At 32.6% G+C, this 21633-nt stretch overlaps 2 protein-coding genes across 2 annotated transcripts; one reads left to right on the top strand and one right to left on the bottom strand.

Annotated features, from left to right (window-relative positions):
- The first annotated feature begins 10967 nt into the window (after positions 1–10967).
- Positions 10968–17549, top strand: LOC133295662 (berberine bridge enzyme-like 4). The gene is made up of 2 exons (XM_061494505.1): positions 10968–12556; positions 17495–17549. The coding sequence occupies exons 1-2, from the start codon at positions 10968–10970 to the stop codon at positions 17547–17549; spliced, it is 1644 nt and encodes a 547-aa protein (XP_061350489.1).
- Positions 17550–19700: 2151 nt separating this feature from the next.
- Positions 19701–21293, bottom strand: LOC133295653 (berberine bridge enzyme-like 17). The gene has a single exon (XM_061494498.1). It carries the CDS (start codon positions 21291–21293, stop codon positions 19701–19703), a length of 1593 nt encoding a protein of 530 aa, XP_061350482.1.
- Positions 21294–21633: the final 340 nt, after the last annotated feature.

Raw genomic sequence — 21633 nt, 5'->3', positions numbered from 1 at the left:
TTCATCAATGAGCTCAGAGTGTCAACGCTTAATGCATAACTATAATTTTCATCATTCACTAGCTCACATAATGCCCATTCTACATACATGACCAGTAAATGTCTTGGGCGGTAATCCATTCGTCAAGGGATCAGCTATCATAAGATCGGTGCTAATATGCTCTATAGACACTCTATGTTTCTGAACCTCTTCTTTAACGGCAAAGTACTTTAATTCCATATGTTTAGCACCTTTGGAATACTTGTCATTTTTAAAAAAAAAAGACTGCTGCGGAATTATCACAATAAATTTTCAGCGGCTTTTCAATATTGTCAACCAATCCAAGCCCTGAAATAAAGTTCCGTAGCCAATTAGCCTGAATCGTGGCTTCAAAGCATGCCACAAATTCAGCTTCTATAGTGGATGCAACTATCACAGTCTGCTTCGCACTTTTCTATGATATAGCTCCTTCAGTTAAAAGATACAGGTAACCACATGTAGACTTTCTTGTGTCTACGCATCCTGCAAAATCTGAATCTGTGTATCCAATCACTTCAAGGTTGTTAAACCTTCTATAAGTAAGCATGTGACCTTTAGTTCCTTGCATATATCTCAGAACTTTCTTTGCAGCTTTCCAATGATTCATACCGGGATTACTTTGGTATCTACCCAACATCCCAACTACAAAGCTAATATCTGGTCTCGTACAAGTCTGAGCATACATTAAACTCCCAACTAATGATGCATACGAAATTGCTTCCATTTTTTTCGTTCCAATTCACTTTTAGGACATTGCATGAGACTAAACTTATCTCCTTTCTGAATTGGAACTGGAGATGATGAGCAGTTTTCCATTCTGAATCTCTCTAGAACTCTATTAATGTATGCTTTCTGAGACAAACCTAACAGTCCTTGTGATCTATCACGGAATATTTCTATTCCTATCATATAAGCTGCCTCACCCATATCTTTCATTTCAAAATTACTAGAGAGAAACTTCTTAGTCTCATTTAAAAGACCAAGATCGTTAGTTGCAAGCAAAATATCATCAACATACAGAATCAATAAGATAAACTTGCTCCCACTGATCTTCAGATATATACATCGATCAACGATGTTTTCTTTAAATCCAAAAGAGACAACAATATCATTAAACTTAAGATACCATTGCCGTGAAGCTTGTTTAAGTCCGTATATTGACTTCTTAAGTTTGCACACCATGTGCTCTTTACCCTTTTCTATGAACCCCATTGGTTGGTCCATGTACACATCTTCATCTAAATTCCCATTTAGAAAGTCAGTTTTCACATCCATTTGGTGTAACTCTAGATCATAATGAGCCACCAATGCCATAATGATTCTTAAAGAATCCTTCTTTGAAACTGGTGAAAAAAGTTTCTTTATAGTCAATGACATCTTTCTGAATGAATACCTTTGCAACTAGTCTGGCCTTGTAACGTTCTAAGTTACCATGATAGTCACGTTTGGTCTTAAAGACCCATTTACAACTAACTCTCTTCCACCCTTCTGGTAACTCAACAAGATCCCAAACCTCGTTCTGTTCCATAGATTTCAACTCATCTTTCGTAGCATCTAACCACTTATCACCATTTTCACCATTTATGGCTTGTGAAAATATTACTGGATCATCCTGAATACCCATGTCATAATCAGACTCTTATAGATATACCACACAATCATTAGAAATAGCAAGTCTCCTTTCTCTTTGAGATTTTCTTAATGTTATTTGTTGTGGTTCTTCTACTATGGGTTCATTCGGTTCATCAACAATGAATTCTTCATGAGTAGTGGGATCATTAACTCGTCCTTCATTATTATTGATTGGTTCAATAGCATGAGGAACAATAACTTTATTAGAGCTACAAGGTAATGGAACTTGTACTCTCACTTCATGAATATCCACTTTACGTGGTGTTTCACTCCCACTAACTTCACCATTCTCAATGAACCTTGCATTTCCAGATTCAATAATCCTTGTAGTATGATAAGGACAGTAAAATCTATACCCTTTCGATTTTTCTGGATAACCAATGAAATAACCACTGATTGTCCTTGCATCCAGTTCTCTTTTCTTGCGGATTGTAGTATCTAATCTCTGCCTGACATCCCCAAACATGCAGGTGTCTTATACTAGGTTTCCTTCCAATCCAAAGTTCAAAAGGAGTCTTTGGAACTAACTTACTAGGAACCCTATTCAATACATACATGGCAGTTTTTAGAGCATAAGTTCACAATGAAACAAGTAAAGAAGAATTACTTAACATACTCCTAACCATATCCAGTAAGGTTCTATTACGCCTTTCTGATACACCATTATGTTGCGGTGTACCGGGCATTGTGTATTGAGCACAAATACCACGCTTTTCCAGAAATTTAGCAAATGGGCCCGGATGTTGTCCACTTTCATCATACCTTCCATAATATTCACCACCCCTATCAGACCTGACAATCTTCACCTTTCTGTCTAATTGCCTTTCAACTTCATTAATATAAATCTCCAAAGCATTTGCAGCTTGAGACTTATCATGCAGCAGATAGACATAACCATAACGTGAATAATCATCAATGAAAGTGATAAAATATTTTTCTTCATTGAAGGCCTTAACATCAAACGGACCACATACATTAGTGTGTATAATTTCAAGAAGCTGAGTGCTTCTTGTGGCTCATTTCTTTATGTGTTTTGTTTGTTTTCCTTTAATACAATCCACACAAACATTCAAATCATTAAAATCTAAATCCGGAAGGATTTCATGCTTCATCAATCTTTGCATCCTTTCTTTGGAAATATGTCCCAAACGTTTGTGCCACAAGTAAGCGGAACATTCATTAATTAAGGTATGTTTAGTACCAACATTATGATGCAGAGTCATAAGTGTTTCAGCATAAAGATTATCAAAACACATAAAGTATCATTACCAATCAAATGATTGTGCTTGTACAAACTGAAACTACCACTACCAAATTTAAAAGAGTATCCAGCAACATCAAGTTTGGAAATTGAAACTAAATTCCTAGATATACTAGGGACATACAAAGTTTCACATAAGTCCAAATGATATCCACTGTCGAGAATTAAACGATACGTCCAACAGCTTCCACCGGAACTTTCACTCTATTGCCCATAAAGACAAACTTTTCATTTGGCCTTGTGGATTTTAGAAGAAGAGACCTCATTCACTTTAAGGGGTCCTCCTCCTCCTCCTTTCTTCTCATGCTTCTTACCTTTATACTTTTTAGCTTCTTGATGCTTTACATAATTGACAGAATGAGCTCCCTGATTCTTAATTCTGGTTTCTTCCTGAACTATCATACTGTGCAATTCATGCACATTCCATTTGTCTTTCATGGTATTATAGTTCATTTGGAAAAGACCATACTCAGACGGTAATGAGTTCAATACGAACTGCACCAGGAAGTTCTCATCCACAGCCATTTCCAATGATTTTAATTTTGCCGCAATGCTTGTCATTTCAATATCATGCTCATGCATAGTACGCGAACCATCAAACTTCATGGTGGTCGGTGTACTCATAAGTATCCCAGCAAGAGACTTATCTGCGGATTGGGAGCGCTCTTCCACAAGTTTCATCATTTCGATAACACTTTCAGTTTGTGGAAGAGCTGACTTATTGTTGCTTGCTATGCTCATTTTCATGTACATCAAACTTAATCTGTTGGATCTTTCCAAGTTTTTAAAATGGTTCATTTCATCCTCAGTGCTTTCAGGAGTAATAGCACTTGTTCCTCTTCTCTTAGAGCTAAATTCATATCAATTACCCTAAGGTAAAAATTGATTTGCTCTTTCCATTCAGAGAAGTTCAGCCCATTAAAAACTGCAACAGTTAAGAACATGGAATGTGTGGCAACAGGTACTACAAGGAATAATATTTAAACGTTAATGCTTTGAGTCATACATGTCACATACTGACATACTTCACATATTCAACTATACTAACTTCAATGTATATCAATGTTCGCCTTTGGGGATCCATTAACATACAACATTAACTATGATGATGCTATATAAATTTCACATAATTTGGCAATGATGCATACCCCTATCATAAATATTTGTCATCTTTGGATGTCCAAATGCAAGGAAAAATGCCAACAATACCAACATCCATGTTCAGTTTATAAAACAAATAATCAACCTTTGGGTTGGTCCCTAACTGTTCTATAATAATAAACTTCAATATACCACAACATGAATAATTATATCATACTATTCACAGCATCACAGTCATGATAATTGAAATAAAATTCATGATATTTGAAATTAAAATAACTCTTCAAAGATTTGGCCACTTTGGTGACTAACAAATCTACCATAATTAATTTCAAAATTAAAATATTTCATAAACAATAATAGGATTACATTTTCACATTTAATTTTAATGCAACCACATCACATAATCATTTAAATCAATATGAAAACCGTGAAGTAAAGTAATCATGATGCACGGTTAATTGATTCAAGAATATTATGAAATCAACAATAACGCACGATTACCGAAAAGTCACATCCAAATCAACATGAAATAGCGATCTGTGTATAAAACTTGAATGTTGATCGTGAATTGTCAAAGGCTATTCCATGATTGTAAATTTCAAAGGCTTTGTCCATTAACACAAAAACCGAGACATTTATCCAGTATCCATTCATACAAGTAGCCATTCACCATTCAATTCGTTTTGTCCTTTTGTGTATTACAAAATCAAATCAAAATTTTGCTTCAGAACACAGAATCGAAAATGGAACGGCGCTCACAATTCTATTCAAAAGCTATTCCTTTTCTTTAATAATTTTCATATTTACGTTTTCCAAAAATCACACAGTACCTTTAAAAAACCGATTAATAGATATGAAAACCTTTGTATCTTTTTGGTTTCGTTACTGTATGCGTTAAATAAATTTTAGAAACCCTAATTTGTCAAAATCAAGAATCCATCATAATCATACATGGAAAACCATAAATTCTTAAACACACGTTTTGATACCCACATGTAAGTTATTCATCAATAATTCATTATTCATGTTCAACAATGCCTATTCAAAAACATGATACAGAATCTTTAGAATTCATGATTTTCACATAAGAGCGTACCTTTCTCTATTAGTGCGAAAGAACTTTGATGATGGAAGATTGTTTCTCAGAGTCTTTACCCTCTGCTTTCCTTGTATAGTATATGACAGGGATCTGATACAACTTTCATGGGCAGACCGTACAGGAGAGAATTCTGAGAGATAATCATAATCAGAGACTCACCATTTTTCTCTTTATATAACTGAACAGGTCACCAGTTACGGAGTTTTAAATAACTCCATGTAACTTCTCATTAATGCGAAACGTCAAAACGTCAATTACCATTAATGCAAAACGTCAAAACGTCAATTACCATTAATGCGAAACGTCAATTACCATAAAGCCTCTTTTATTATTAATTAAACTAATTGACACACCACAAATAGTTTTACATGTGTAGTTGCGTTCGAATACAAATGTGATATTCTGGGTCGACGATGGGTGTCACATTGTGTTACCACCTATCACCTCGCACACCATGACATTTTTTATTTTTAAATTTTGATGGGTTCAAAGTTCAAACAAAGAAACAGTGCTATATACATGCATTTCTGTATGCCACTCAATTTGGTGTTACGACGTGCTAAAAAATTAGTTAATAGTTCATATAACCCGAAAAAAAAAATGACTATGTAAATGGCAAAGTAAATGCTAGAGGTGTGTACAGGCCGAGTTGAGTTGTCTTGAAAATAATATTTCCCAATTCCCAAAACCCGTTTATCAAATTGAGATTTATTTATTTATTTATTTATTTCTTGACTCAAACTGGAATTAGGTTGAATATGTAGGTTTGACAAACATAAAATTCATCTATTCAAGAACTCAATATATATAATTCTAATTTTTTTTGGTAAAATATATAATTCTAATTAAAATTAACGTAAGTTTGAAAATAAATGAAAAGTAATATATTAAATAAGTAACACCTTTACTAATATAATTTCAAATAAATAAAAATAACATGACAACCAATAATTATAAACAGTACTTTTTAGAAGAAAAAAAACTTTTTTTAAAAAATAAAGTTATTTTTCTTTTGAATATAATATCTGAAAACACTTTTAAGTAAAATGAGATTATTTGGATGTAAAAAAAAAATTATACATAAAATTACAAAAAAATGAACGTAAAAACAAAATCATGTTAATCACTTTACTTTAAAAAATAAGTTTTTCATCAATTATTGTCAAGACATTAATCTACTAACATGGAATTAAAAAAATTGAAATAAATTTTAGAGAAATATAAAATATAAATCATTAATATATCCTCACATAATATTCTAAATTCTTGAGTTAAATTGATTATTTTACATGAGATGTACTTTTCAAATCCACTCTTATATGTAATTAATGGATGTATTAAAGATGTATAATATAAAAATTATTACTATAATTTCATTTAATAATTTAAACTTTTAAATAGAATTGAATTTTGTAAGAATTGAAAAACGTCACTTCAACCCAAAATCCAAAATCTCAAGGTCAGTGAAACTTAATTAATTATTTTGTATATCTATAACACGGGTGTTTGACCGTACTGCCCCTTTTTCATAATAATATACTTAAATGTCATGAAATGGAAAAAAATTCTAAACTGACACGGTACTATAGTCGCTGAGCTACTTAGTTATTATGGACGGGACATGTGTCACTTCCCCGTGGCTGGAAAAGTCTTGCAGGCTTGGTTGGTTTGGTTGCCCACGTGTCAATGGAATGGCCAAATTTGCTTCCTTTTCCAGCGACTTTGATTCAATAGACCCAATTCAGAAAAAGTATAGTCGCAAATCAGTGGCACGCGTCCCTTTTAACCCAAAGTAGTTAAGTAGCTCAGCAATTATGGAGACCCATTTTTGTATATTATTATAAAAAAAGGGGCAGTATGGTCAAACACCCTTGTAACGCTCCTCTTCATACAAAAGTTCTTTGGACTAAAAGTGTGAGACCCATTTTTTTTTTGCTTAACTTGTGCTCTTTTTAATTTAACCTAGTGGGGGCGGGAGGAACCTCCTAGTCAGCTCTGATACATGATAATTACAACTTCAATCTAAAACCTAGAGGAATTAAGTGGTCACATATTAATTATTTTTTATCTTTTGTATCTATTTACTGAGAACAAGAATCAAATTGGAATTTCAAGAAACGGGTTTAGTTTGTATGTTTCCACATGCCATGAATTAATGTCGAGAAATAGAAGAGGCAGCTCGTCTGATTCGCCATCTTGTTCCTCTTGAGCTTGAATTCGTGACAGTATGTGGAACTCGGAGAAGCAAAGATGACCAAAAAGACTAATGGATCGCCGGTAAAAGGTAAAGTAGTGTGTTACGGTTTTTTATTTTATTATTTTGTTACTGTGAGTTATTGTATTTTGTTGATATAGTTGTTAGTTGTTGACTAAGTGTATGCAGTCGATAAAACCAGTTATTCTCCACTTTTTTTTTTTTTGGTATAAACATCCTCATTCAACCTCCTCCGGTCACCTTGTCATCGGAATATGGCCCGAAGGCTATTCCTCATTGGAACAGCGGATGTATTGAGCTTCGCTATCGAAGGAAGGATGAGACTAATCTCTCCTTCGAGGACAAAAACACATCCTCTAGCTCCCAAAGATTTTCCAAGATACTTTTCCATTTTAAGTTTTGTATTATGTATTCAAGTTGCTACTATGAATAAAAGAGGAGATTAGAAAATTTATCCATGCACTTATGCAAGAGGTCAGACTTTCTTAATAAAATTATAATTATATTTGAGGTCAGACTTTTTTAATAAAGCTAAATTTTCAATTTTTTTTGTTTATTTTGTCCGTAAGATAATGATAGTGATAAGTGATGTCATAATGGTGGTAATTAGCTATGGTGTAAATGGATCAAACTAGATTAGGTTTTGGCCTTAGTAGTTTAAGTTTATATAAAACATGTAGAGTATATTAGCTTATTAGCATATTAAATACTTGGGTTTATAGGTATAATCAGACTTATTATAAAAAAACGAAAAGCCTAATATGGCTTACAAGGTCTTCTAGGTTTACAAAATTGCAAACCAAACTAAAATAAAAAAGATGAAATTTTTCATTCATTAAACAGTATTTCATCAAGTGTCCAAATTATAAAAATTCTCAAACAGATTTTTTAATAGATTATAAATATCCTTAAATAATCTTATAATAACACATAAAAAAGTTTTTTCTAGAAGTTTTTTCTTTACTCCTGGCAGCCTTCAGCCCTTCATAAACGTATTATTGCCTAGGTTTTAAATGAGTTTTTCTAAAACTCTAAACTTGCTATATTTTTTACATAGACTAGGTCCAGTCCAACCTAAAATAGATCAGGTTGTGGGCCCTGATAAGTCGTTTAACTTTTTTTTTTGGGTATACTGACTCTAATTATCTCTTTGAGACAAGTTGGTCCCTTGAGTATTTCTACAAACTTCAACTCTTTGAATTGACTATGAGTCTAATATTGAATTGAGGCTTAGTCACAATTAAATCACATATTCCCTCCTCAAACTTGTATTTGATGAAAATTATTATCTCCTCACCTACTTAATCTATGTTACCAATTGAGGACACTCGTTGGGTAAAATAAACAATTTTTAACTAGTGTTTTTTTTTTTTTTTTTTTCAAGAAGCCAGAAATATTGATTTCAGAAAAAAAATATTTATTATTTTTAAAAAATTTAGTTTTTTATGTTAATATGCAAGCATAAATTTTTTTTAAAAGTCCATGCGCTGAATCATATATATAAGTCCGTCCATTCAAACCTGGATATTATTGGCAAAATTTGTCAGTTATAGTTTACATTCTGTATGTAACTTATGACCGTTATTTGGTAAAATTTGTCTGTTATAGTTTGCTTTCTTTATCTATTTCATTATCATTCCTTTTATAAATAAATTAATAATATTTAATTTACATCTTTGACTATCATCTAATTATATTAGCACATTATTAAATACTTTTTTCAGCAAATATATAAATAATTTTTATGGTATAATATCATTTAAATAGTTTGACCATTGAAAGTTAAATTCTTATAATAAAAATATAATAAATGACACGTTGACAAATCTACGACTATCCTCACCTACTTAATCTCTGTTACCAGTTGAGTATACATTCGTTGGGTAAAATAAATAATTTTTAACTAGTGTTTTTTTTCAAGAAGCCAGAAATATTGATTTCAGGAAAAAAATATATTTTTATTTTTAAAAAATTTAGTTTTTTATGTTAATATGCAAACATAATTTTTTTGAAAAAGTCCATGCACTGAATCATATATATAAGTCCATTCAAATCTTGACATTTAATTTAGATCTTTGACTATCATCTAATTATATTAGCACGTTATTAAATACTTTTTTCAGCAAATATATAAATAATTTTTATGATATAATATCATTTAAAATAGTTTGACCATTGAAAGTTAAATTCTTATAATAAAAATATAATAAATGACACATTGACAAATCTACGACTATCTTACCTACTTAATCTATGTTACCAACTGAGTATATTCGTTGGGTAAAATAAAAAAAATTTAACTAGTGCTTTTTTCAAGAAGCCAGAAATATTGATTTCAGAAAAAAAAATATTTTTATTTTTAATAATTTTAGTTTTTTATGTTAATATGCAAACATAATTTTTTTGAAAAAGTCCATGCATGCACTGAATCATATATATAATTCCATTCAAACCTTGACATTTAATTTAGATCTTTGACTATTATCTAATTATATTAGCACATTATTAAATACTTTTTTCAGCAAATATATAATTAATTTTTATGGTATAATATCATTTAAATAGTTTGACCATTGAAAGTTAAATTCTAATATTAAAAATATAATAAATGACATATTCACAAATCTCCTACTATTCTAGCTAGCCTCACCTACTTAATCTATGTTACCAGCTGAGTACATTCGTTGGGTAAAATAAATAATTTTTAACTAGTGCTTTTTTTCAAGAAGCTAGAAATATTGATTTCAGAAAAAAATATTTTTCTTTTTAAAATTTTAAGTTTTTTTTTTTTTTTGGTAAACAAATTTTTAGTTTTTTATGTTAATATGCAAACATAAATTTTTTGAAAAAGTCCATGCACTGAATCATATATATAAGTCCATTCAAACCTTGACATTTAATTTAGATCTTAATTTGACTATCATCTAATTATATTAGCACATTATTAAATACTTTTTTCAGCAAATATATAAATAATTTTTATGGAATAATATCATTTAAATAGTTTGACCATTGAAAGTTAAAACCATTGAAAGTTAAATTCTTATAATAAAAATATAATAAATGACACATTGAATGGTAATGAAACTTTTGATACGAACAATAAATTAAAATTAAGATCTTTAAAATATATATTTGACTAAAACGTTAATGAGATAAACCTTCCCATTAAAACAATGTGACGAAATTTAGACACCTTTTATTTACACCGAACAATATATAATTTGAATTTGCTTTATCATCATCTAACTTCCTTGATTTTCTTACAAACAATAAATCAAAATTCAGATCTTTAAAATATTATATATGACAAAAAAGTTAATTATACATATTTTTTCTATTAAAAGAAAACCATCCTTAATGAGGTATCTCAGGTTTCGTAACATTGCTCTTTTAATTTATTACTTTAGCTAACTTCAAAAGTAGAAATTTCAACATCAGATTCCCATATATATTTGATATGCTAAAAATTAATGACTAGTCAAATGTAATTATTAAGAAAATCTGGCTGCAAATGTAACATTCCAAATCTCATGTTTTTTTTCTAAATTCCAAATCCAATTTTTCAGCCTTGATCATCTATAAATCCACCTTTGTATTTTGGATGAAACGCACTCACATTCATAGCCAACACTGTGATGGATATTATGAAGCCATTTTTCTTGTTCCTCTCAATTCTAACCTTTGTGCAGTCTGTTCATAAGGCAGCTTCAAATTCATCGCCCCTTGAAAACTTTCTCCAGTGTCTTTCAAACCATTCCCTTCCTTCAAATCCTACATCTAATGCCATTTACACTCCAAACAACTCCTCCTTCTTATCTATCTTGCATATGCATACATATAATCACAGATTTTCTGCACCATCAGCACCAAAACCTCTGGCTATTGTAACTGCTCTGCATGAGTCTCATGTTCAGGGCACTGTTACATGTGCCAAGTATAATGGCTTGCAGATTAGAATCCGAAGTGGTGGCCATGATACTGAAGGGCTTTCATATGTATCAGACGTGCCTTTTATTATACTTGACATGTTTAATCTCAATTCAGTTGATGTGGACATAGCAAATGGGACAACATGGGTTCAAGCTGGAGCAACACTTGGTAAGGTTTACTATAACATTGCAGAGAAAAGCAAAGTCCATGGTTTCCCAGCTGGGGTATGCTCCACTTTGGGATCTGGTGGTCACTTTTCTGGTGGTGGCTATGGAAATCTGATGAGAAAATATGGTCTTTCTGTGGATAATATCATTGATGCACAATTAGTTGATGTCAATGGTAAAATCCTTGATAGAAAGTCAATGGGAGAAGATCTATTTTGGGCTATAAGAGGAGGTGGGGGGGCCAGTTTTGGTGTCATTCTTTCATGGAAGATCAAATTGGTTCAAGTAACTCCAATGGTGACCGTATTCAAAGTGAAAAAAACTGTGGAAGAAGGTGCTACGGATGTTGTTTACAAATGGCAACTAATTGCAACAGAACTACCTGAAGATCTTTACATAAGAGCTATGCCTGAAGTAGTCAATGGTACTCAAAGTGGTAAAAAGACCGTACAAGTCACTTTTATTGGCTTATTTTTGGGACAAAGTGATAAACTTTTGCCTTTGTTAAATGAGAGTTTCCCTGAACTGGGTTTGCTTCAAAGTGATTGCATTGAAATGCCATGGGTCAATTCCACTCTTTATTGGTACAGTTTCCCAATTGGAACCCCCATTGAAGCTTTGCTTGATGTCCCCAAAGAGCCAACTTCGAACAACTTCAAAACCATGTCAGACTATGTGAAAAAGCTCATTCCAAAGACTGCTTTAGCATCCATATGGGACTTTATGATTAGAAGTGAGAGTGTACGAATGGAATGGAATCCTTATGGAGGAAAGATGCATGAGATTTCACCATCAGAAACTCCATTCCCTCACAGAGCTGGGAACTTGTTCTTGATTGAGTACTTGACTTCTTGGGGGGAAGATGGGGTTGAGGCAAAGAGTCATTACTTGAACATTTCAAGTGCATTCTATCAATTTATGACCCCATATGTTTCAAACTCTCCAAGGGAGGCATTCCTCAATTATAGGGATCTTAATATAGGTGCCAATCTTCCAAGTAATGCAACGAGCATGGACATCGCTCGAATTTATGGGAGCAAGTATTTCCGAGGTAATTTCGAAAGATTAATGAGTGTGAAATTCAAGGTTGATCCTGAGAACTTCTTCAGAAATGAACAGAGTATACCACCTCATTCCCCTTAATTAGTTGGAAAATGAATGTTTATGTAAAGCTTAAGAGGGAAATTATTTTATCATACAATAGGAGACAGTTTACTCATGTTACCAAATATTGAAATTTGTACTATTCTTATTGTTTTTTCTTCCTTTTTTTTGTTTTTTTTTTTATAAATGGTGAGTTCCATCACTTGTTAAGTTATTATGTCTATGGCATGAAAGATAATACCTCATAAAAAATGAGAAAAGATAAGCCTGTTAATATAAATATAAAATAGGTTGAAAGTTGCGTTTATAGAAGAATATATGATTGTGAATCATGGTACTTATTATTTACAATGAGAAGAGAGGTATCTTTGAAATTTTGTAATCTAACGATTTTAATTTGTAAGTACATTATACATTTATAAAAATGATCTATTTCGATCTAACGGACATTAGGTGACGTGTCAAATTTTTATTTGACACCAGTAACCCACATACACACATATATATTTCTCAAGTCATTTGAAATAACTTTATCTTTGGCCATACAAAAATTATGTGAATTTGTTTATTTATTTCCTAATATTAATTGATTTACCTTTGAATGATTGTGATTTTCTTTTTCTCTCTCTTTCTTTAATATCATTAATCCATCTTTGTACGGTTATGATTTAGTTACCGAAGATAAAGTTATCTCAAGTGACTTGAGAAACGATAAGTCATATATATATATAGGGGTAGGATCCTTTGACACCAATGTCAAATTTCAAGGTTGACACCTCATCTGAAAGTCGTTAGATTAAAAAAATATAAATGATGTCATATACTTACAAATCAAGGTCATTGATCTATTTTGATCTAACGGCTCTCAGATATAGTGTCAAACGTGAAATTTGACACTGGTGACAAAGGATCCTACCTCACACACACAAACACATATATATATATGGGATAGATTATTCTACCTACTCTTATTTTGTCTACCTCTCCAAACACCGTTAGATTATAATCTCATCCAATGATGGAGATTTGCAGAATAAAATAAATCTTTTTTCCCTTCCTTTCTCCTCACTGCCTACCACACTCTTTATCTCTCGTCTCCTTTTTCTCTATCGATTTGCGTAATTTATATTTGAATCTAAATCCATACAATAATTAATAGTATGATAGTTCTGTTGGATGAGTATAATTTTCAAAATTTCTTGAATCTGATATAATTGAACACGGCAGAAACCACAAAAAAAAAAAATGAAAACCACGAATAATCCCTTCATTTGAATTAATCAACGATTACTGTAATATTTATACTTTGCGGTTGAAATTTGAAATCGAATCAACTTATCTCCTCCTTCTTATCTTGTTTTTCACCTTGAAGTGGAAAAGGATCTCTACTCTCTCTATTGTTACGCCCAACAACAGGCCTACCTGGTTCCATAACATAAGGAATTTGAGATTGTTTCTTCTTAACACCCCATTTAAATTTTATGTAAATGCTCATAACAATGGCTGGGTTGGATGAATTGAGAAAAAAACTTGCACTTCTTTTTATGCTAAAGCGCCGTTAAAAAGAGAGAAAGAGTGAGCGGCAGTGGGAAAGAGAAAAGGATAAAATAGTTTATTTTATATCATAAATCCCCACTGTTGAATTAGATTGTAATCTAACGATATTGAAAGGGGTAGGCAAACTAAAGGTAGACAGAATAACCTATATATATATTTATATATATATACGAAAGGGATCTTTTGACTCCGTTTTAAGACTTAGAAGTCTTACTCCCTATCCTAATTGTTAATTTTCGTTCATTCAACAGTTATAATTAATTGAGAGTAAGACTTCTAACCGGAGTTAAAAGATATCTCCTTATATATGTGTGTGTGTGTGTGTGTGTGTGTGTGTGTGTGCATGTATAAAGAACCAATTTAACCCAAAAGGGTCAGTTATGAACCAATTTAACCCAAAAGGGTTAGTTAGTCGGTGAGGTTACATTACTGGTTTTATATACATCTAATATGCCCCCTCACACGAGAGCCCACTGGGCTTGAAGGGTATACAATTCACAAGTTGAAGGGTATACAATGCACAGGCCCACCTACCTGCGCACAGAAATTTCACAAAAGAAAGTGGGGGTGGTGAGGATCGAACTCATGACATGAGGCTTTAATATCATTTAAAGAACCAATTCAACCCAAAAATTTAAAGAACCAATTCAACCCAAAAGTTTAAGCTATTGGGTGAGGCTACATTAATAATTATATATATATAGGGCTTATCATTTCTCAAGCTGCTGCAGATAACTTTATCTCCGGCTACTAAATCATAATCGTACAAAGATGGATCAATGGTGATAACGGAAGAGAGAGAAAAATAGAATCATAACCATTCAAAAGTGAATCAATTAATCTAAGGAAATAAATAAACAAAACGACGTAGTTTTAGGGTGGCCGGAAATAAACTTATCTCAAGTTGCCGGAGAAATATTTTTTCCGTATATATGTGTGTGTGTGTGTGTGTGTGTGTCGGGAGGGTTCTTTTGACTCCAGAGTAAGACTTTTACTCCTCATCTTAGTCGTTAATGGACATAAATCAATGGTTGTTATTTGTAATGTAATTAATAATTAATTAATTAATATTACTTCCTAAACTTTAATTGTTGGATGGACGGAAATCAAAGGTTGAGATGAGGAGTAAGACTTATAAGTCTTACTCTGAAGTCAAATGATCTCTCTCCTATATATATATATAGGGAAAAACATTTCTCCGGTAACTTGAGATAAGTTTATCTTCGGCCACCCTGAAACTACGTCATTTTGTTTATTTATTTCCTTATATTAATTGATTCACCTTTGAATGGTTATGATTCCCTTTTCTCTTTCTTCCTTCATTACCATTGATCCATCTTTGTACGGTTATGATTTATTAGCCGGAGATAAAATTATCTCCGGCAGCTTGAGAAATGATAAGCCTATATATATATATATATATATATATATATATATATATATATATATATATATATATATTATATATATATATATATATATATAGGAAGATTATATTTACAAACTTTTTGTTTATAAACTATACTATGTACTCCCGAAAGTACACTAGGTTATACTAAGGGTGTGCATGACAATCTTCTCGGAATCAATTCTTTTTTAATTTCTGTTCCCTGGAACAGAAACGGATAGGAAACTCGTTTGGTAAAATCGGTTTATTTTTTTGTTCCCGGGATGAACTGGTTTAATTTTTGTGCTGGGGAACAGAAAAAAGAATTAAAAAATTTCTGTTTTTTTGTTCCCGAGCACAGAATGAGAAACATTTATCTCTTTCAATCACTCTCCACCTCTACCATCAACACCACCACCACCATCATCCCGACATAACTGCCGTCACCATCATCGCTGCCGCCATCGTACCACTTGTAACAGCCCCAAACCCTGTAGCAGGATATTGTCCGCTTTGCCCCGCGCACAAGCACCGTCGAGCTCACGGTTTTACATTTCGGGTTACTCCCAAAAGGCCTCCTACAAGGAAAGGTATCTACACCCTTATATAAAGCATGCTTCGTTCCCCTCTCCAACCGATGTGGGACATTACACCACTAGTGTCGTCATCACCACCCCTCACCACCACGATGCCACCGCCATTATTACCACCACCTCCACCCATCAATACCACCATGCCACCGTCACCACCGCCACCATCACCGTCACCACTACCGCCACCAACCACCACCTCCATCATCGCAATCACTGCCATCACCGCCACCATTGCCATCACATGCCACTGCCACCACCCTCATCGCCATTACTACCACCACCACGACGCCACCACTACCATCACCTCCATTGTCACTAACCACCACTACCATTGCTGCAACCACTACCGTCACCACCACTGTCGCCGCCGCCGCCGCCGCTACCAACCACCACCACCATCCTCACAGTCATTACTGTCACCACCACCACCATCGCCACCATTACACCACCTCCGCCACTACCATCACCACGACATCGCCACCACTACCACCACCACCGCCACCATCACCACCCCCACTGTCACCTACCACCATCGCCGCAACCACTGCCACCACCACCACCATGATGCCCTCACAACCACCACCACCATGCCACTGCTACCATTGTTGCCGCCACCAACCACCACACCCACCACCATTGTCGCAGCCACTGCCGTCACCTCCACCACCACCATCCCCACCACTACCATCGCCGCTGCCACCATTACCACCACCATCGTCGCAGCCACTACAGTCACAACCACCACCACTACCGTACTGTCCCCGCCGCGGCCGCCGCACAACCACACCATATGGAAAGGAAAATGATGATCCGAAATTTTTTTATATTTAATAGGAATTATTTTTTATTATATTATTTGTTGTGTTATCAAACACAATTCTCATTCTTAGAATAAAAATAGAACATGTTATCAAACACATTTTTTTTTCTCAGAAACTGTTTCAAGGCACAGAAATAGAAAAGAATTGTTTCTTTTCAGAAACAGTGCTAAGGAATAGAATGGTTGTCATGCACACTCTAAGTACTTCCGGGAGTACATAGTGTAATTTGCAAAAATTTATTAAAAAAAATTGTAAAAATTTTATATATATTTCTCAAGTTGCTTGAGATATATTTATCTCCGTCTACCCAAAAACTATGTCGTTTTATTTATTTATTTTCTTATATTAATTGATTCACCTTTGAATGGTTATGACTCCTTTTTTTCTCTCTCTTCCTTTATCACCATTGATTCATCTTTATATGATTATGATTTAATAACAGGAAATAAAGTTATCTCAAACTACTATATATATAATGGGTTTTATAAGAGTTATGTTGTAGAAAAAGTGATTGTGTAATGTTATAGAGATTCGTTTTGCGTGCTGTAATTTCTTTTTTTCTTTTTTCTTCAAAAAATGTGGGCCCCACAAAATGTTGTATGTGTGTAAAAAAATTTGTTGTGTCATATTAAATGACAAATGCAAATCCCATATATAATTTTGATGGTCACTTATGCAAGTATATCTTAAGTACTCCCATCTTTTAGTAAATTTAATAAAAGGTAATAAAACCAACTTTCATTTTATCCATCATTTTATAGTTTTTAACACCTACATCCCACCTTTAGGGAAGAATATACTCTCGTAGTACAAAAAATATGCTCCTGGCTCGGACAATGAGTTAGAGGGAAAATAAACATGAAAGTCGATTTGGATGAATTAATTTTTTTTTCTTACAAAATTAGAAATAAAATAAGGGAAAAAGAATTCTTATGTTGTAGGAGAGCTCTCTTCTCATGTTAGTGAGAGTTCGTTTTGTGTGTAATAATTTTTTTTGTTTTATTTATTTTTTATGTGTGGGTCCCACCATGAATTTGAGTGTGTGGGAGATTTTCTCCTCTCCAATAACATGAGAAAAGCATTGCCCATAAAATAATATAGACATTTTTTTTTGTCTTTCATGGAAAGTGATTATGCTGAAAGTGTATATGGTCGGTCACAAATTTGGGTCATTGGATTAAAAGTTTGACTACAATTCAAGCAATCGAAATGAATAAAATAATTCTTAAAAATATTTTTATGAAAATAACTTCATATCAAAAATATTTATAAAATATTAAATAAATACATAGTATAAAAAAATACGTCAAATGAAAAAACCACTCTTTGATGTAATCAAATCAGTAGTAAAGATAGTTTATCGATTGGATAATGCAATGAAGTATAAAAAATAAAAAATATAGTTCAAGAGAGCACATGGTTTACTGATAGAGAATGCACTTTACCAAAGCAGTTGTATATCCAATATTCAAATTCAATAACACTAACTAATTAAAGGGAAACAATTTCATGTGAATTGATTCACATTTTTGGTGGTTTATTTTCTAAATAAAAATTATGAGAAATGAATCTTCTTATATAGATTTTACGTAAACGCATAAAATTAGATCTCCAGTTTTGACAAAACTCTTGTTTATTGGAGTTATAATATTTAACTAATGTTTCTTGGTACAATAATATTTTATTTTATAATTTCATTAAACAATTGAACAAAAAAAAATTAAATCGGCACTATAGAATTTTGGGGTAGTCACTTTTCAAATTTTACTTAACAACTACCCTAAAGCTCACAATTTATCTTACAATAATACATCTATTGACATTCTAACCAAAGACAAAACAAAACTGGCACAAAAAAATCACTTATTCATAAAAGATGTCAACATTTAGCTTGATTAAATTTTGCAATTCTAATATAATTTTAAGGTTAAAAATAACCAATTATAAAAACTTGTATGCAATTATATTATTTCAAATGTTATAAAATGAAACATTGTAAAAAAATATTTTAAAAAATGTATATTCTAAATGTAAACACATTTAAAATCAAGTAAAATTGAAATTAAAAAATAAATTAATTTAATTAGAGCAATAAATGATAATACTAATTGTGTAGTGATAATTTTGTCAGTGAAATTTTTGAATATAACGTACTAGGTAAACAGAGACAAACAGACTCATAATATTTTTTGAATTGAGGATTAAGGTTGTAGTTCATTAAAAAGAATATTGTTATTATCAAATGTTACACCATATCTTATGTTTTCCGCCAATCAACGGTTATCATTTATTATGAATTAATAATTAATTAATGAGTTTGATTTGTAAAAATAATAACGCAGAAATCAAAGGTTAAAATATGATAGTAACATTATTTGGTAATAACAATATCCTATCCCATATTTTATTTTATAAAAAATGTTGCTAATTGTAATTTATAAGTGAAGTCTTTTGAAGAGTTTATAAAAAAAAAAAAAAAAAAAGTCTTTTGAAGAATATAAAGTCAAAACTTATCCAAAAAATTCAAAACAAACGTTACTTTCAGGTTTATTAACTATATATTTAATATTATTTGCAGTTATTTCTGGCTAATTTTATTAATATAACAAATGATAATTATATAGACATGGAAAAATGCAAAGGACAACTAATGCCGCGTTTATCATTACGTTATTTTCTGGGAAACTGAAAGACTATGGAAGAATGACTAGAAACATAAAATAATAAAGAAGTATACTTATAAATTGTCAAACAAATTGATATTATTTATTTTTTAAAAAAATTAACACTGCATGTTTCAGTTTTCCAACTAATAGGTGGATCTAACAGGTATACTCTGTTCATATCTGAAGAAATTGTCAGGATCAACCCTGGATTTCACAGACACTAATCTATCAAAATTATCTTTAAAAAACTTGCTTCCATAAATTCGAGCTATGTCCATTCTTGTTGAATTACTTGGATGATTGCCACCGATATCAATATCCCTATAATTGAGGAATGCTTCCCTAGGTGAGTCCGAGACATATGGGGTCATAAATTCATAAAATGACCTCAAAAACTCCATTTTATGATCAGCATCCGCATCTTCAGTCCAAAATACCATATACTGAATCAAGAACAAGTTCCCTGCTCTATGAGGAAATGGAGTTGCTGATGGTGAAATCTCAGCCATCTTTCCTCCATAAGGATTCCATTGCATTAACATATTATCATCTTTAATCATCAATTTCCAAATGGATTCCAAAGCATCCTTTGGAATGGGCTTCTTCACATAATCTGACTTGCTTTTAGAATTGGAAGAACCAGGGTCCTTGGGCTTAGTTATCAAAGTTTCAATTGGTGTACCATTTGGAAGACCAACCCAATAAAGAGTGGAATTGACCCAAGGCATTTGAATGCAGTCACTTTGCTTCAAACCCAATTCAGGGAAACTCTCATTCACCAAAGGCAATAGCCTATCAATTTGTCCCAAGAATTGCCCAATGAAAGAAACTTCCACTGTCTTTTTATCACCTTTAGTGACCACTTGTGGCTGCACTCTTACGAAAAGATCTTCATGTAGTTTTGTTCCAATTTGTTGCCATTTGTAAACAACATCAGTTGCACCTTCTTCCACAGTTTTCTTCACAGTGAACACAGTCACTTGTGGAGGCACAGAAACCAATTTGATCTTCCATGAAAGAATGACACCAAAACTAGCCCCACCACCTCCTCTTATAGCCCAAAATAGATATTCTCCCATTGACTTTCTGTCAAGAATTTTACCGTTGGCATCAACCAATGTTGCATCAATGATATTATCCACAGAAAGACCATATTTTCTCATCAGATTCCCATAGCCACCACCAGAAAAGTGACCACCAGCACCCAGAGTAATGCATACCCCAGCTGGGAAAGCATGGACTTGGCTTTTCTGTGCAATTTGATAGTAAACTTGACCAAGTGTTGCTCCAGCTTGAACCAATGTTGTTCCATTTTCTATGTTCACATCAACTGAATTGAGATTAAACATGTCAAGCACAACAAATGGAACATCTGATATAAATGAAAAGCCTTCATAGTCATGGCCACCACTTCGGATTCTGATCTGAATGCCATGAGGCTTGGCACATATAACTGTTGCCTGGACATGACTTTCATCCATAGCAGTTATAATAGCCAGAGGTTTTGGTCTTGTTGCTGTTTTGAACCTCTTGTTCTGTATATGCATATTCAAGATAGATGAGAAAGAAGGGTTGTCTGGAGTGTAAATGGCTTTAGAGATTGGGTTTGAAGATTGAGAATGGTTTGGAAGACAAGAGAGAAAATTTTCAAGGGGTGATTGTGAATATGCCTGTAAAACAGACAGGACTATGGTTAGAGTTGTGAGGAGTAAAGACATTGCTCTGAACGTTTCCATGGTAGTGTGGTATACCTATGTGACTTTGCTGTGTTGATGTTAGTGCATTGCATTCTATATATACTGTACCTCTTGTCTTGTTATGGAAATATCTAACATACAGAACGCGCATATTGTAGAAGGCTCAAGGACAATAGAAAAAAGAAATTAAGGTTAAAAAAAAAAAAACATCAATCAAGGATATTAATTGTATGGACATTCTTTCTCTTATATTTTCTGTGCACACACATCACAACTTTTTTGGCAAATGTCTTTATTATTAATGTACAATAATCTGCTACTCTCAAAATTATCTAATCCGTAAATACTGTTATATTTACTATCCACATATATCACTATT

Source organism: Gastrolobium bilobum, unplaced genomic scaffold (assembly GCF_033153095.1).
Source record: "Gastrolobium bilobum isolate Gb01-03AN ecotype WA unplaced genomic scaffold, APGP_CSIRO_Gbil_v1 utg90846, whole genome shotgun sequence".
Lineage (NCBI taxonomy): Eukaryota > Viridiplantae > Streptophyta > Magnoliopsida > Fabales > Fabaceae > Gastrolobium > Gastrolobium bilobum.
This window is presented reverse-complemented; position numbering and strand designations above follow the sequence as displayed.